Source organism: Saccostrea cucullata, unplaced genomic scaffold (assembly GCF_032062105.1).
Source record: "Saccostrea cucullata isolate Sc308-1 unplaced genomic scaffold, CSIRO_AGI_Scuc_v1 ctg6386, whole genome shotgun sequence".
NCBI classification, from domain to species: Eukaryota; Metazoa; Mollusca; class Bivalvia; order Ostreida; family Ostreidae; genus Saccostrea; species Saccostrea cuccullata.
This window is the reverse complement of record NW_026929058.1, coordinates 2,586-21,229: the sequence shown is the minus strand read 5'-3', so window position 1 is coordinate 21,229 and position 18,644 is coordinate 2,586. Positions and strand designations below refer to the sequence as shown.

Genomic DNA, 18,644 nt, shown 5'->3' with positions numbered 1-18,644 from the left:
GAATTCGTTCTCTATACAATGTATGAATTATGCATGTTATAAGACGTCTTTCAGTCCTTCCGCATTTCCTCGAATATGTGTAAACACACATGCAGCTACGTGTAACGTTTGCCGCAGCATGTAATTTAAAAGGCCGATTGTTAATAAAAATGGGAATATTCAATAATAATAGTCAATTGAAAGCCTCCATCAATAATTGATTCGATAAATTTATACCTTTCTGTCACTGCTGTACATACATGTACACTTATGTACAAATATTTTTTTTTTCGCATACAAAATTCTATCATGGCTTTCTTTCAAACCTTCAACTCCTATGGGATTTAAGCTGTACGTTTTAAGAAGAAAGACTTAGTGGAAATCATAAATATTCCTGGATTTGTTAAAGGGACTACCATTTTTTTTTCCAAAAGAGGGGGGGGGGGTAGATCTAAAAAATGTTGAAAATAAATATGTCCCACACTGGATAAAAAATAAATAATCTGCCCCAGACCAGTGTTCCCCCCTCCTATAAATTATTTTTTTTTAGCTTGTCAGACATTTTTCAGTGAAGAGAAAAATAAATAATCTGTTGTTTATCTTATTGGAGATAAATATTAGTAGACCTGTCCTTCATTGAAATGAAGAGAAATTAAAAAAAAATAATGACCTGGGAAAACTTGCCACCCCCCCCCCCCCTCCCTTCAGAATAAAATGGTGGTCCCCTTTCCTGTTTTGAATCAATTAGGGGAGCCTTTAATCTCCTTTTCAGTTACTATTATTAAGAAAAACAAATTTACACAATGTACATGCTGGAAATAAAAACTTGATGGACATTGACACCCACCACACAAATATTATGCAAGTCAAGATTATCTCATCTTAATAGCCTTTTCAACACCTGTACAGTAAGTACATGTGCATGTATAGGAAAAAGTCAAATAATCTTTTATGAAGAAATTTTATTTCATAAACAGCTTTTCAAATTATGGTAGACTGTACAAGGAATACTGAGCAGCTGCAAAATAATTTCCATCACTTCATGTTCTTCTGGATGAAATCAATTCTGAAAATACATGTATGAGGAAATCAGGACATACTTGTAGTTACATACCATTATTGAGAGTAAATTGGTGTTTAAAATTGAATTAAATTCAGAACAATGCATGGATACATGCACAAACATTGGATTCATAATTAAATATTAATTTGCAATTCTACTGTTATATTTTATTGTTTGTCAGGAATATTGAATGGTAATTTGGTTTATAGCTAATATGGAGCATACCATTTTCCTTACATGATGGATTAACTTGCTGCCTGAATGAATCCATTGGTCCAATTCTTTAGGAATAGCTGCAACACATTATATATACTATTGCTATGAGATTACTAAATAAAACACATTGTATAATAAAATCACATTACATTTGACAAAACAACTTATGATATACTGTATGCTGTACATAGTGAATTTATGAAATTCATATTAAAAGATAAATGGAAACAAAGTTGTATTACAAAGCTTTTCTGGGAAATTAAAACCTCTGACATTTACAAGAGCAAATAATTAGAATATGAAAAAACATTCTTTCATCTTTACAAAATGAAAAATAAATCTAATCATGCACACATGCATGGTTTAAAAAAATGTGAAATGCTTTATAAGTGTACATACCCTGTGGAGAAATGGGTGCATTTTGTATTTATTCTTCAAGCCTGGAACTCTTGACTGCTACAATAATAAAAGTATTATATATCATATAAGTAGAAAATAATTATGTATAAATTACAGAAATTAATTGACTTGACATGAAATCAAACAAAAAAAAATTTAATCCCCATTAATTTAGAAATTCTATAAATTTAAAACCATAGATCTAAAGTGGAGGTTCTTTGTTTTCAACATAATGATACAGATAATTTTTTTTACATTATGTAGCATGTTTGTATGCCAAAAAGAAACATTACATGTTACATGTTCAGTAAATCATTGTCAACTCATTGACTGCAACAATGAAATTTCAAATTTAATTTAGTTTAAGTTTGTATTACTGTTGAACCCCCTTATAACACATGCTGTCTCAAAGAAAATAAGCTAATCGACTCTATATTTAGTACAATTACATTTTTAAATTTCTAGTAAAAAAAGGGATCAAATTTATGTGGGCTGTTGGGAAAGGGGGGGGGGGGGCGACACACACTGCACTGAATTAGTTTTTCACTGACTGTGATAATGCTTCTAAATAAACACGTACACACTCGTGATCGTTTTTTTATTCGATGTTAACAAAAGCATATCTACACATTGTACATACATGTGCATACATACCTGGGCTGAATGCACTGCAGTGATGGATCTAGGGAGCTAGCGCAGATCGTCTCAGTCTTCCGTTATTTTCTGTGATAATGTCCTCATATTCTCGTAATAGGGATAAACAATGCCTTGTCTCTCATCTTATCCCTATTTTCTTTAAAGAATGTCTGGTTATTGCATTATCTCAGCTGATGTCGCCACGTTTTTAGATGTAAACAACATTCCGTGTCATCGAGTGCAAGCGCTTGGCTGAAACCGAATGCAGCCAAACGGCACATAAGAAAGAGAATTATTTTAAAAACATGCTATTCTATATAGGAGAAAATCACTAATAATTATTAATTTAAACATGGAAATATTGCCGTTTGTTACAAATTCTTGCAAATATCGGTAAATAGTTATTTTGAGCTCTATTTCCTTATAAGGATCAATCAGGGCGGAGCAACTGTCATGACGTCAAACCTCATTATGACCTCATTACCATATTTTTTCCATGGGTTGCCTTAACCTTACTGCGAATGATTTTTAATTTTCTAGTAAGATTTAGAAAACAAAAATTCTTCAGGTGATAAAAAATGATGGTCCGATAGTTGAATCAAAATTTAAATAAATGCCGAATAACACTTTCTACAGTGCTTGTACGTGCATTTTTCATGGGAATATTTTGTTTTAAACGATGAGACAGAATTTATGTTATTTACACCTTTTCCGGAAGAAACCTATAATATTAAAAATTTTGTTCCTTAATTGTCAAAACCGCTGGATAATTATTTTTGCGCTCGAAAGACATCATTTTAAAGTCTTTTTACATGAATAGAATAAATCATTTATACATGCTTCTTGTATAGTAAAAAAAATTAATATTGTTTAAGTTTCTAGATAGAGAATTTACAACGATATTAAATCTCTGACACAGGAACAGGTGCCCGTCGCTGATAATTGTCATCATCCCGATAGGAGATGTGTAATTAATCAGTCTGTCCCCAAAATCCGCGCAACAAACATGAATATACAAAAGATATACAAGATATATACACATTGCATCTACTCGATACAACAGATGAATCGATTGTTCCATCGATTTCTACAAATTGATTGATTTTAAATCAATCATACTCATCAAGAAGTCGTAGCGCGATTAGTAAGGTCGCGGACATTATTAATCGCGCTACGACTTCTTGATGAATATGATTGATTTAAAATCAATCAATTTGTAGAAATCGATGGAACAATCGGTTCACCTGTTGTATCCATACTTCCGGTTTGCTGTCAGCCGGGAGTGCACGGATTGACTTTGTGGAGCTGATAGTTAGTTGGTTTTTGTTTAAATGTAAGTAGTTAGCTTCTAAAAAGGAGCTCAGTTGATTTGTTGTATATAATTTACTGTACATATAAGACATGGTAAGCGGTTTCCTGCCGTTTCTTTGACTCTGAGTCAATAAACGGCAGGATGGCTGCCACGTCGAGTGGCAGCCATGAGGGCGGATCCCAAAATAACACAAACAAAGTGAAAAGATTTTACTGTCGTGAAAACACAATAACTGTAGATGTTTTAGATAATGGACAGGTTAAACCTGATAATATTATTAAATTTGTGCATGAGCATTGTGGAGTGGGGTCAATGTTCGCTTGTGTTCCTAGATCTGGGAACTTGTATGAAATTACACTGGACGGAAGGGCTCCTATATAATATCTCTTGGAAGGTATTAAAATTGGGGATAAAACATTTCAGTGCAGAGAAATAGTGCAAAATTCCGTAATGGTGAGTTTTCTTCATCTTCCTGCATACATTGAGGATCAAGAAATAGAAGACATACTAGCATCTATGAAAGTAGAAATTCTATCCCCAATCAAAAGGCGATACTATCCGGGAACAAACATAGCAGATGGGACCAGGTACGTGAAAGTAAAATTACCACCAAATATGCCTTCTTTTCCATATACAATAAAATTCAGAAAAGAATACTACAGAGTTATTCATAACGGACAAATGAAAGTGTGTAGTTTATGCTATTCAAGTGATCATTTATTCAGAGAGTGTCCAAAATTCGTTTGTTTTCGGTGTAAAAAACAAGGGCATTACGCTAGAGCCTGCACAGTGAAATGGTGTCATGATTGTCTTGAATGGGGTGACGAGTGTTCGTGCGGGTTGAGTGATCACGAATCAGACGCAGATGATAGGGCGTCAGAAGAGGTGAATAAGGAGGACGATTGCGAGATTAGAGACGAGGAGGCACAAGAGAGGGAATCAGAAATAGAAATAACAGAAACACAAGGAAACGAGAGTGTTCAAGAGGAGCGCGGACAAACAAATGAAGGCGATACGAGAGAAGAATTAGAAACATGTTCTAATGTGAAGGAAAATGTGGACAACGCATATGAACCCTTTAGTATTGCAGGTGCCGCAAGTGATCATGAAAAACAGGAACAGGTAGAAAACGAGGCAATGGATGCAAAATCCGAGAGTTCCGAGTCTTCCGAACCGGGTGATGAGATCATAGTCAAAGGGAAGACAAAGAGGAAGAAGAAAGTGAAGAAAGGAAAGGCCAAAAAGAATAGATAAAATGAATAAAATTATTCTTAATTCATTAATTACCTGTATTATGTTAGTTACTTCATGGAATTGTAATGGCTTATGTGATCTTGATAAAATGAAAAATATATTTAGTTTGTTTGTAGAAAAAAGATACGACATAATCTGTCTGCAAGAAACACACTAGAAGAATGAATTTATTGAAAGGTATAAACATTTATGGAATGGTGAAATTATTTACAATAATTATGATAGATCTGCAAGAGGTGTAGCATATTTAATAAGAAATTATCTGAAAGAAAATGTTGAATTTGTTAAAGGTTTAGATGGAAGATTTTTGCATATTAGGTATACAGAAAAGGAAAAAAATTTTGATATAGTAAATATATATGCACCAAACAAGGTCGCAGATAGATCATCTTTTTTTAATGAAATTTCTGAATTAATTCCAAGGTCAAAAAATCTTATGATGTTGGGAGATTTTAATAATACACTTGGTGAAATAGATCGATGTGGGAAAACAACTCATGTGTATGATAAGAGTTATAAAGCATTGTTTGAATTAATGAATAAACATTGTGTAACTGATATGTGGAGAAATAGAAATGTGTCAGAAATTTTTTTTTCGAGAAAAATTGTTATTGAAAATACTCTTGTTCAAAGTAGAATAGGCTATATATTAATATCTAAAGAACTTGGCAAGTACGTTCGAAATATTTATTATGTTGAAACTACATTAAGTGATCATTCAGTGGTTGTTCTCTATATTAATAATGAAGATGTTGAAAGGGGTCCTGGTTTATGGATTCTTAATAATACATTACTTTATGAAGAGAGTTACAAAGACAAAATTATACAGTTAATAGAAAGAGAAAAAGATTGTTTGTTATATAATAGTTCTTTATTACTATGGTTGGACAATTTAAAGTATGAGATCAAAAAGTTTTCTCAGTGTTATAGTAAAAATAGAGCCAGAGAGAGAAATAAGGAATATTTTACATTACAAAATAAAATCAAAAGGTTATCAGAGAGAATAGCAAATGGAGAAAAAAATAGATATTGATAGATATGAGGCATTAAAAGGTGAATTGTCTGAGTTTGAAATAGAAAAATGTAAAGGGGCAATTTTGAGATCAAAGGCCCAGTGGGCAAACAAGTCTGACAAATGCACAAAATATTTCTTGAATTTAGACAAGAGGCCCACGGGCCTTATCGGTCACCTGAGTATCATGTAACAACTTTCCAGCGATCGTATTTGATTCGTGTTTTAATCCAAAAGCCATGAAATTCACAAATTTTGAAAGAGGCACGCACCATTGCTTATCAAAGGGCAGGTTTCAAAGCATTAATTTATTTTTAGTCAAAGTACCCCCATGGTACCCCTGACCCAGTGGCCCTGAATTTATCTATTTTGAAAGAGGCCCCTCTCTTCATTATTAGGCCAGCATTTTTTTTATGTTTAGGTTTAGTTATGAACATGAGAATAAAAAAGTCCCGAAGGACAAGGAAATAAAAAAAAAATCGATAAATCAATTGTACATTCTTTTTTATGCTATCCTAATAGGCTCCTTACCACTGGACACATAATGCTTACAAATAGGAAAGTAGAACATTTAAAATTGCTTATTTCATCATCTGCCAGTTTGGGTCAGTTATATAAATTTTGTGATGTTGGTCAAAATATATTTTAAAAAATCAATTCTTTAAAAGTCTTTCAATATATCTTCATTTTTTGAATATGTGTAGACATTGTTCTAAAATTTACTTGATGCCTAAAATTATAATTCCTATCATAAAATAGACAGGGAGTATTGGGGAGTACGGTGAACATTTTTTCAATTAAGTGTAAAATAATTTCTCTGGCTGATACAAATGATACTACCTGTATATATTTGTATATTCTTGCCTTTTAATAGTTGAATTTTTTTATTTCTTCAGGTTATTGTTCATTTCTTCTGACCTCAAATGGACTTAACTTCTCCCATAGTTTTATTCATTACATCTGATGCATAAGCAACCCTTATCTGAAGAATGATGCTTAGACTGTAGGCTATAACAGAGACCTAAACAATGTCGCTGGCAATATGCAATAGCTACCACGGGCCGTTTAAAACCTGGGGGAGGAAAATAATTTACAGACAGAAACTTTTGAAACGAATACATAATTATCTCACCAGCATGTCATTGTGCAACAAAGTCGTAAGCATTTTATTTGTCCTTTGAACGGGTGAAACGTTTTGAATGACACTCGTATCGATGAATTTTACACTAAACCAAGCTATCTTCTCAGATGTGGAGCTTTATTTACCCGCCGTTTCATCTTAAAACCGGAAGTGCGAGTTGTAAATTTGAAATCTCGATCCCGACTTATATTTGACATCGGAAAGAAAAAAAAAATTGTTTTATTTTTTCTGAAAATTCAAAAACTTGAGCGGAGGCTTTGTACAACTGAAAATAAAAAAAAAACCTGGCCTTAAATATGTAATTAGATCATTAGCATATTAACCAGGAGCAAAGGATAAGATGTTCAAAGAATTCATGCAATTCACTATATATACCCCACCCTAAAACAAGAACCCCTGACCCTGGGGCCATAAAATTCACAATTTTGGTAGAGGCACTCTTGCTCACCATAACTATGTACTTAGTTAGTTTATTTAATACCCAGGAGCAGAGAAGAAGATTTTCAAAGAAATAATGTATTTTCACTATATAATTAATAGAGCCCCGCCCTAACACCAGAACCCCTGACCCTGGGGCCATAAAATTCACAATTTTGGTAGAGGCACTCCTGCTCATCATTACTATGTACTTTGTTGGTTTATTTAATACCCAGGAGCAGAGAAGAAGATTTTCAAAGAAATAATGCATTTTCACTACCTACTTATTTAGCCCCGCCCTAGCACTAGAACCCCTGACCTTGGGGCCATGAATTTCACAATTTTGGTAGAGGATTCATTGCTGATTACAATCATGCAAACAGTTCGATTGCTTGATGTCCAGGAGTAAAGAAGAAGATTTTTAAAGATTGCATTAATTTTAGTGGTTTTGGCCCAACCCCTCAGGCCCCAGGGGGGCAGGGATCATGAAATTCACAATTTTTGTTCCCCTTTACCCATAGATGCTTTATGCCAAATATGGTGGAAATTGGTTCAGTGGTTGCAGAGAAGAAGCTGAAAATGTTCAAATGTTAACGCACGACGCACGACGAAGGACGAACGACGACGGACGAAAACGGATAGCAATAGGTCACCTGAGTTTACTCAGGTGACCTAAAAAAGTTAAACAAAAATCAAACTCAATCAACAAATTAGTAGATGAAAATGAAGTTCTCAGGAAAAATACAGAAGAATTATTAGAAATTCAATACAACTTTTATTCAAAACTATATGCATCTGTTAGTATTGAAGAAGACAGTAAAATCATTTTTTATCATTTGTTAATATAAAAATAGATAAAAACGATGTTGAAATGTGTGATAGAAGTATTAACAATGAAGAAATTATAAAAGCTATTAAAGAAATGTCAAATAATAAGACTCCAGGTTCTGATGGATTAACGGTCGAATTTTACAAAACGTTTTTACCATATTTGAGGGATATAATATTTAAATTGTATAAAGAAGTAGAAGCAAAAGAAACATTGTCGTACACAATGAAAATGGGCATTATAACTGTATAAGAAAAAGGGAGACAAAAACATTTAAAGAATTGGAGACCTATAAGTTTACTTAATGTTGATTATAAGATTATTGCAAGAGTTATGGCTAATAGATTAAAACTTGTTTTTACCAAATATCATATCAGAGAGTCAAACATGTTGCATTATAGGAAAAGATATAGCAGATACACTTGTTAGTATTCGTGACATTATTGATTTAGTAGAAATGGATAATTTAGAGGGATATGTTGTTAAAATTTATCAAGAGAAGGCTTTTGATAGAGTTAGTCCTGACTACTTATGTGATGTTTTAGATACATTTGGTTTTGGACCTTCTTTCAAGAAGTGGATAAAGATTTTTTATCATGATATTTTTAGTAGTGTTAAATGTAATGGGTTTTTGACAAATTATTTTCCTATAAAAAATTCGGTAAGACAGGGTTGTCCTATTTCTGCATTGTTATATGTTTTATCGGCAGAACCTTTGTATCATGCCATGAAATGTAGTACGATTATAAAAGGGATACCAATTCCTATGTCAGATAAGGTCGCTTTAATGTTTCAACATGCTGATGATACAACTATGGCGGTATCAGATACAAATTCTGATATAGAAGTTTTAAAAGTTTTTGAATTGTACGGAAATGCATCAGGTGCTAAAATTAATGTACAAAAGTCAGAAATAATGTGTATAGGTTCCGGTTGTTTATCAAATGATGTAAAAAAGAACATTGAAATTTCTGAGACAAATATTATGAAAATACTTGGTATTTATTTCGGCAAAAATGAAAAAGAATGTGAGACTTTGAATTGGAAAGACAAAGTACAAAAAATAATACAAATACTAAATTTATGGAGACAAAGAAAATTAACAATTCAGGGAAGAGTGGTTGTAATAAACACTTTGTTGATGTCAAAATTATGGTATGCATTGTCTGTTATATCCATGCCTAAATGGGCAAAAGATACTATACAAAAAAAATGTTTAAATTTCATTTGGAATTATGGTGCACATTTAGTGTCTTATGAAACCATCGCTGGTGATAAACGTAATGGTGGTTTGATGGTAAATGATATATATCTTAAAATGTTGTCATTTAGACTTAAATTCTTAGCTAAATATTCATGTACTTCTAAAGACTTTGTGTGGAAATATATTTTCAAATATTTTTTGTCTAAAGTATGCAATTTAAGAGCAAATTCGGAAATATTAATGCTTAAAATGTTGAAATGGAATGATTTTATAAATGCAGGGATTACACATGTTAAAGATATTTCTTATGAAGTTATACCGGGTTTTTTACCTAGTTCTCATGTTGTTGATATAATTCTAGAGAAAATTCCTGATGCAAATGTTTTGAAAATCAAGGAAAATTACAATATCCTTTTACAAAGTATGCCAACAGAATGGACAAAATATGTAAAAGAAAAATAATTCAAGAATGCCAGTTTTATGGCAGATTTTTATATTAATTATGAAAATCAAAATATAGTTTTTAGTACTTGTTCAACAAAAATATTTTATAAATTGTTGGTCAAAAAACTGTTTCAATATCCTGTTTCAAATACGTTTTGGAGAGAAAAATTTAATTTACATGAATCTGATGTTTTTGTCAATATATGGATCGTCTTATGGGAGTCTTACAAACAACCTGAAATTATTGAATTAGATTTTAAATTATATCACAATGTGATATTTACATATGAAAAATTGTTTAAAATTAGTAAAACTGATTCCAGTCTTTGTCCTATTTGTTTGTCAGAAGTTGAAGATACAATACACTTGTTTATCGGCTGTACGGAATTGCAGGATTTTAAAAACAATTTTGTTGTTTATCAGTTAGAAACTTTAATGAACGATGTAGATGTTAGAAATATTCAATACTTTAGAATTCGATAAAAAAATTTTTATTCATTGTCAAAGGACGTAAAGAATGTTAATATTTTTTTGGTTAATTTCTTTTTGTCTGTGTGTAGATTAAGTATTTACAAAGGAAGACAAATGTTCATTAACAATCAACAAAAGTTGGATGTAACAAAATTTTGCAAATACACATTGAGACAGTTTATTTCATATAATTATTATCAATTGTGTGTCAAGGAAAATAGAAAGGGTGTATTCTCTAAATTATTTTGTAAAAGAAACAGAGGGGATGTTATTATTTATTTTATAATTTTTTTGTTTTTATTTTTCTAGTATTTTTGTCCTGAATGTTTTTAAACAAATGAAATGTAAATAATGATGATTATCAATAAAAGATAAAAAAAAAAGAGGTCGTGGACATTAAAGCAGTAGATCCGGGTTCGATTCTGGCCTTTGGCACATTTTTTTTCTGCATTAATTTTTTTCTCTCCATTTTTATTCAGAATTAGATCAATTTAATGCTGTTATACCAGAAAAAAAAGTGGAATGAAATTTTTAAGTTTAAAAATAAGCCGATTATTCAATAAAGAGATGAAACTGAATGATAACTGAAAGGTCACTGAAATGTATGTGTCATTCAGTCGACTGAAAGGTAACTGAATGTTCACTGAAAGGTGACGGGAAAGGGTCTTTTCAGTGACCTTTCAGTGACCATTCAGTGGGCATTCAGTTACCATTCAGTCGACTGAAAAGTGGATCTTCATCCTGTAAATGGCTGTTCCCTCATTTATGCATACTTTACAATGACATATGTCTATAATACAATTTATAACAACGTTTAACCAAAGACAGCATTGTATTGCTTAAATTAAACAACATCATTAGAGAGATGTCCTTCTGGATTCTCATGAAGAAATGGTGATTTCTTCTCTGCCACCAGAGATTCGGTTGGTGGTGGGGCAACAGAAGCCAGGGTCATGGACATGCGTCGTGGATCCTCCACATCAAGGACAACTGGTCGGTTCATGCCTACGGGGTCGAATATCCTATTAGGGACGCATAGTCTCATAACGTTGGATGCATAAGGATATTTATTTTCTTCCCTTACTGGGTAGGCAGACCATCATCCACTTTTTTTGGCTAAGGTACCGCTGATGCCTAAGGTACAAGATTCAATGCATTTCATAATGCATTCCAACCTAGTCAGGGAAATGTATTGCACGCCAAATTCACAAAAAAATAGCTAAACAAAGTTTATAAACCAGGTTTACAAACCATGAACTATAGCTAGCAATTCGTTAACTATAGTTTTCATTTGTAAAACTATATTTAACGGTTGTTAACTATGGTTTACAAATGCAAATCTAGGTTTATCTGTCTGTAATAAAACGATAACAATAGATTTTGTTGATAAACATAGAGTCACGTCTGTAAACGATAATTTGCAATCGTGAAGTATATCAGATAATCTATGTTTTTGCAATCGCAAATGATTGTTTTTGGTGTTAAATATAGTTTACAGTTGTGAAACATAGATTATCGCGTTAACTATGGTTTACAGATGTAAAATATAGATTAACGTTGTTAACTATATAGTTTACAGTCCGTAAACTATAGTTTACAACTGATAGACTTAGTTTATAGACTGTGAAACTATGTTTAGCTAATTTTTGTGAATTTGCCGTGCCATAGAAATGACTTACACCGATATTGCAGATTTTAACTTATAAAATACATGAATGAAACAAAAAGAAACCTAAGTGATCCATCTTTTCTTCTGGCAGTCTCTCTTTCACAATTTGCATTATGGTCCAGTGCAGCCACAAGGTTTCTGGCTCTGTAGACTGGAGGTGTGTGAGGATAGCGCTTTGATGAGTACTTCAAAATTAGATTTTGAAAGTTCTCCAAAGCTGCTCTACTTCTGTAAAAGAAAAGAAAAAATAATAATAAAATATACATGTATACATGGTGAAATTTTTCTGAAAACTTTTAATCTAATAATATAGAAATCCATTATATATATTAGTATCATATTTGTGTTTTCATTTCCTAATGCAAACATTATACATGTACATAGTAATTGGATAAGCATAATAGAAAATATTTTTAAATGAGAGTAATACAATCACTTTTGTGTATACTGGCAATTAAGGTAGTAAGGAATCTTCTTTATCAGCTTTTTGTCTCTGACAATTTCACGCACGACACCATGTGTTAAAGGACCATGCTGGCATGAACTTCTTCCTCCTGCTCTATATGGCAAAATCCATTCATGCTCATTCACAACATGATGTATGACTCCAAACCAAATGCCCTGAAAAGAAGAACAACAATTTTTCACTTTCTATAACACCCCTATTACCTTAACACAAACTGAATCAAATTGTTTTTCTGTTAACAATTCAAACTTACAATAAACTCATCTTCTGTATTTGCTACAGAGGACCAAACCAAAAATGGTTCACTATAGCTCTCGTCCACTGCAATATTGGCTTCTTTGTTTTTTTCTTGTCCAGCCTAAAAATAAGGTTCAAAATTCAGTAAACTCATTGAGATTTTTTTTTCAAATTTTGAAAAATTCTCAAAATAACAATCTTAAATTGTCTCATCTTTATTAGTTTTTCCCCAAGATTTTTGGACCCATGCCAGATGTCAAATGAATGTTTTATTTCTGTGTATTTTCTGTCGAAAAAGTGTGATGAGAGTTATAGTAAATTGATTTTATTTATTTATCCTTAAAGAAAATCAGAAAAAAATCCTCTTTATAAATTCAAGCTAGAAGAAAATAAGATGTGTTTATTGAACACTGATGCCCCCGTCTGGCAACATAGTTAGGATTGTAATTTTTGTGAAAAAGGGTCAAAATCCAAGTTTGAGGTCAACAGGTCAAATTTGGTGGTACCTAAAGAAATGTCTTTTCACAAGGAATACACATGTGAAATATGAAAGTCATAGTTCTGCTAAATCAAAAGTTATGAGCAAGGTTGAAGTTTTTGCTGACAAACAGACAAACAGGGAGACAGACACGACAAAAACTATGTACCCCCGAAACTTTGTATACGGGGGGATAAAAACCAAAGAAATATACAAAGACATACTCATTTAAGCTTCAATCTGCACATGTGCATCTGTCACTACTTCCACCACCTTTATTTCTTTTTCAAGGAGGAACTGCAGGCCCTTCTGAAAGCACACCTTTTCAAGGATGGCACTGTTTCTACCCGTCATTCTCTTGTCCATGGTCACTAAGCACAGTATCTTGTGAATATCGTTTTCCATAAATGTGTATGTACAATACTGTGCAGAATGACTGGACTGTCCACACGACCATCGCCTAAGAAAAGAAAAAAAATTAAAATCAAAATAAAAGAAAAATTTTAACATGTCGATCCTTTTCTTGACAAAACAAATGATACAAATAGTTGGTTGATATTGTACTCACCAAGAACAACAACATCTCTGCCTCATAACCTTTTAAATTTCATTCTGATGCTTTCCCCAAATTTCGTCAATAGTGGGCGTGAAGTAGGTTCTTTGTATCTTAATGAATGATGAAACGGAGAGAATAGGGAGCTTCAGGATCTTGAAAAAGAGGGAAATCTTTTGAAAATTATTTTCTGACGCCAGTAAAGCTGCTGACAGCAAAACATCCCCACTGTGAACCCGTCTGTTAGGAAGAGGTTGTGAACACCATTTGCGTGCCTTTTGATTTTTTTGTGCAGATCTGGAACAGAAATTCAATAAGTCATTAAGTGCCTTTGTATTTCAAAAAAAAGGTGAATGGAGCCTTGTAACAATATATGTACATGTATTATATATGAATGACTCTTTTAAAATTATACTGATGTTGATTACCCTTCGCAGGTACACAGCTGAAGACACTACTTCTGATGAAACGTGAACTAGAGCTTCACATCCTTTCACCCTACAAATCTTGGGAACTCCTGTTTCTGCCAAGGTAATTTGCTGATTAATGTAAATAATGGCTGGAAAAATCATGGATCAGTTGTTTGATTTCATCATTGTTGCGTATCACTGGTATGCTGTCAAACTCAGCATTTACCTCAGTTTTTTCTTCATCGCTCTCAATATCTTCTGAATCTGACTCATCTAAGGTCACACCATGGTCAAGTCTATGATAAAGAATTAAAAAAAAAATTAAAATGTGTATTATTACTGTTAAATGAACAAATAAACAATAATTTTTCCCAGGAGTATGTTTATGCTATCTGAAATATTTACAATGATTAAACATATTAAACCTCTTTTAATTAAAGTTAAATATATTATTTTTTAAATAACAATTATTATAGAAATAACTTTAATGACATGTGGAAACTTGGTTCATATTCTTCATTATCAGAGGAGTCATTTTCTTCGCATGTCAGTTCAGAGGCACTCATTGTCAATCTAATAAAAATGCATACATGTATATCAAAATCGTCAATGCTGAAAAAATATATGACGTATTTTAGCCATTATAAAAACATTTTTGTTTGATGTACTCAGACTTACATTTTTCTAGGTGAATATGTAGGTACAATGTAGGTGTTTCAGTGTTTTGTTTTTTTTTTAATTTATCTGTTAAGACTTACTAAGATTAATTGATGATTTCTTGATACAATGGATAAGACATGTTTAAAACTAATTGCTACAAAAAAGTTCTTTCCAAAATGCATCTTGGAGATTTATAAACCTTTTTTAGATTAAACAATGTACATTTCCTTGACCCCTCCCCCCAAATGTTTAAATTCAAAATACTGGGGAAATATAAAAGTTTGAGTAGGGAGCGATTTTTATGGTCGGTCAATGTGCATCAAACAAATCCATTTTTATTGTTGGGCTTCGAAAAATACATTTTAAGAAATCCAGTCAAAGCGCCCACTAATAAAACCGTTCCCATCAAAGCGACCCTGATTTGGCAAAAGCGTCCCCTGATTTTGGTCAAAATGCCCCTGATTTTGGTCAAAGCGCCCCTATAGAATTTAACAGTAAAATGATGTTTCAAAACAGCCCCAAATATTGGTCAAAGCGTCCCCTCATTTTAATCAATGCACCCCCGGATTTTGGTCAAATCGCCCTTTTTTTTCCTGAGAAAAATCGTCTGGGAACCGTCCCTAAGCAATGGTTAAAACATATCCGATTTGGATCAAGGCGCACCCTAATATTTTAAAAACATTTTACGGAATAAAACTGTTTGTATTTGTATCATTTTATGGCAGTTACCTGAAAAAATTCTATAAGGGGGCGCTTTGACCAAAATCAGGGGACATTTTGACCATTGCTAGGGGATGGACTCGAATCATTTTTTCCCCTGTAAAAATAATTTAGGGAACGCTTTGACCAAAACCAGAAGACATTTTGAACATTTACTGGGGACAGTAAAGATTGTTTATTCAATTTTTTTCCTGTAAAAATATGTTAGAGGGCGCTTTAACCAAAACCAGAAGACATTTTGAACATTTATTGGGGACAGTAAAGATTATTTATTTAATTTTTTTTCTGTAAAAAAATGTTAGAGGGCGCTTTAACCAAAATCAGGGGACACTGTGACTGGGACATTATACATGATAATTTTTAAAAGACCATTTATAATGGATTTGGTAATTATATATGTATTTATGAATACTTGTCAAATTTTAGCAAATGTAAAACAGGCTTAGATATTTACTCTTTTCCAACTTCATTTGGTGAAATGCCAGACAATTCAGGCTGAACAATACACATTTTCTTCGGTGGAACAGGTGTTAATGTCTCGCAGGGTTTAAATTTTTTTCCAGCAGGAATATTTGATGTATATGTTTGCTCATCCTTAGCTTCATAGCTAGAACAGTGAAATTTAAACGTTTAATATATATAATATCTTGTATTGTTATCAAAACATTTTATAGATTTTTTTCCCAATTTACCCTTTCCGTACCTCACAATATTTACGCTACCAATTGGCTTACGAAGTTGCTTCTTTTTGTTGTATAAGTCCAGTAAGGTATTGAGATCTTCCTCCAATCATTTATACTAGTACCTTGCATTCTGTTAACAAACGTGTGTACACTTACTTGTCAAGCAGAATCTTGGCAACTTCGATATTTGTTTTTACGGATAATTTTGTCCGCAGCTCCGTCCAACGATCGCACTGGTCTCCAATGTATATTTTGTTTTTGTTTAATCTTGCATTTGCCTCTCTTTTATTCCTTTTTCTCGCAGAATCCGGTAATTTTATCTTTGCACCACGTTTTTCTGCCATCTTCCTACATTTCCGAGAAGCTGCACATGCGTACATTGGTGCGAACATCAGTCTCCGAGCATTTGACCCCGAAGTCACTTGCATATCTCTCACGACGTCGGGGAAATGTTGTTTTGCAAGACAAAAATTCTTGAACGGCTAATTTTCTCGTTTTCAACGATTTTTAGACCTTCATTGAGTTCAAATTTAGTCTATAATTTTAAATTTCAGATTGATATAATGTTTACGTGCTACAATAGTGATTAAACAAGAATTGCTGCTGCTGACAGTTTATATTGCTTTATGTTCAAAGAAAATTCGCATAATACCCAGGAGCAAAGGAAAAGGTTTTCGAAGAATTGACGAATTTTCACTATCTAATCATTAGAGCCCTGCCTTGACACCAAAACTCCTGATCTTGGTGTCCTGAAATTCACGAAATTCAATTTAGAAGAGGCATCCTTCCTCATCATAACTATGTACAAATAGATCATTGATTTATTATGAGGAGCAAATAAGAAGATTTTCAAAGAATTGATGTATTTTCACCACAAAATCAATAGAGCCCCGCCGTTACACCAGAACCCCTGACCCGCTGGCCATCAAATTTACAATTTTGGAAGAGACAGTCTTATTAAACATAACAATGTATCTGTTTAGTTTATTTAATACTTTAATGATACTTTAATACTTATTTAATACTACTTATTAATAAATACTAAATTTACAATTTTGAAAGAGAAATTCTTTCCCATCAGAACAATGTACTTGGTCTATTTGTTTAATACCTAGGAGCAGAGAAGATTTTCAAAAAAATATACATTTTCACTATATAATTAATTTAGCCCAGAGCTCATGACCCCAGGGCCATGAAATTCACAATTTAGAAAGACGCAGCTTTATTCAACATAACTATGTATTCGATTTATTAAAACCCAGGAGCAAAGAAAAAGATTTTCATAGAAGCAAAGTCATTTCACAATATAATCCATATAGTCTCACCCTAGCACCCACGAACCACTGACCCACGGGCCAAAAATTACACAATTTTGGAATAGGCAGCCTTATTCAACATAACTATGTACTTATTTACACGTTCAATGCCCTGGAGCGGAGAAGGTTTTCAAAGAAAAAATGCATTTCACAATACAATCTATCAAGTCTCGACCTAGCACTAGGAGCCCTGACCCCAGGGTCATGAAATTCATAATTTTGATAAAGGACTCAATGCTGATTATTATCATGCAAACATTTTGACTGCTTGATGTCCAGGCTTCAGTTTTACTAACCTATCTTAAGATACGATTTGATCGTAACCGTAAGTTACGATCAATTTCTGTTTTACTAAACTTCTTTTCTTAAGTTACGACAACAATTGCTAAATAAAATCTTCATAACTTACGAGAGGTAGGGGGCTCTCTTAAATTAAGAAATTGTCGTAAATTGCGTCATTTCTAAATAAATATGGCTGCTCTAAAGATTTTGCGAGTTATTTTGGATGAAGAGAAGGAGAGACAGATTCGTCGGGAGAGGGTTTTTCGGGACAGAACGCAGGTCCTCGATATTTTGACAGACGAAGAGCTTATTCGGCGTTATAGGTTCCCTCGGGCAGTCATACTTGGCCTAGTCGACGATCTCGGGGAACTAATAAAGCCAAAAACCCAAAGATCACATGCAATACCTGCACATATTCAGGTAAGATAGCCACAGTATACAACAGACTGAGGAAATTCTAGCTAATAAATAACGTATACAAGACAAAATATTTCTATTATAAAACATTACACATAAAGAATTACCTGTAAACACAAACGCCTAAAGGTACGTGTAAGGCACGATCAAGTTGATCGAAGTATGCAAATTCAATTTTATGAAAGAAATGCCTGACCTGAACATGCCCTTCCTTCCATGAGCAAGTGTCCAAAAGATCGATGAAAGGGGAAACAACCTGTTTTTGTACCAGAAAGAATTGCTTCCCTTTAATGTAGCATTTTTTAATGCGCCTCACTGATTCTCAAAGAACAGTCTCTATTCGCTTTTAGATATGTAACGTGTTTTAAGTAACACA

General features: G+C 32.9%; 1 protein-coding gene, 1 long non-coding RNA gene and 1 pseudogene across 3 annotated transcripts; all 3 read right to left on the bottom strand.

Moving 5' to 3' along the window:
- Positions 1 to 932: 932 nt before the first annotated feature.
- Positions 933 to 2,809, bottom strand: LOC134279694 (uncharacterized). Of its 2 annotated transcripts, XR_009994701.1 has the most exons (4): positions 2,312 to 2,809; positions 1,658 to 1,714; positions 1,268 to 1,335; positions 933 to 1,045 (listed from the first exon to the last, which is right to left on the bottom strand). It is a non-coding gene; the product is annotated as an uncharacterized LOC134279694 (long non-coding RNA). The 2 variants fall into 2 exon arrangements; XR_009994700.1 differs by lacking the exon at positions 933 to 1,045 and having other exon boundaries at positions 1,215 to 1,335.
- A 9,212-nt stretch (positions 2,810 to 12,021) lies between these two features.
- On the bottom strand, positions 12,022 to 12,870 carry LOC134279696 (uncharacterized; the record flags this gene model as incomplete). Its single annotated transcript, XM_062762123.1, has 3 exons — positions 12,022 to 12,274; positions 12,495 to 12,667; positions 12,766 to 12,870. Coding segments are annotated over 3 exons (480 nt in total), but the record flags the coding sequence as incomplete, so codon positions are not given.
- A 1,153-nt stretch (positions 12,871 to 14,023) lies between these two features.
- On the bottom strand, positions 14,024 to 16,769 carry LOC134279695 (uncharacterized; annotated as a pseudogene).
- Positions 16,770 to 18,644: the final 1,875 nt, after the last annotated feature.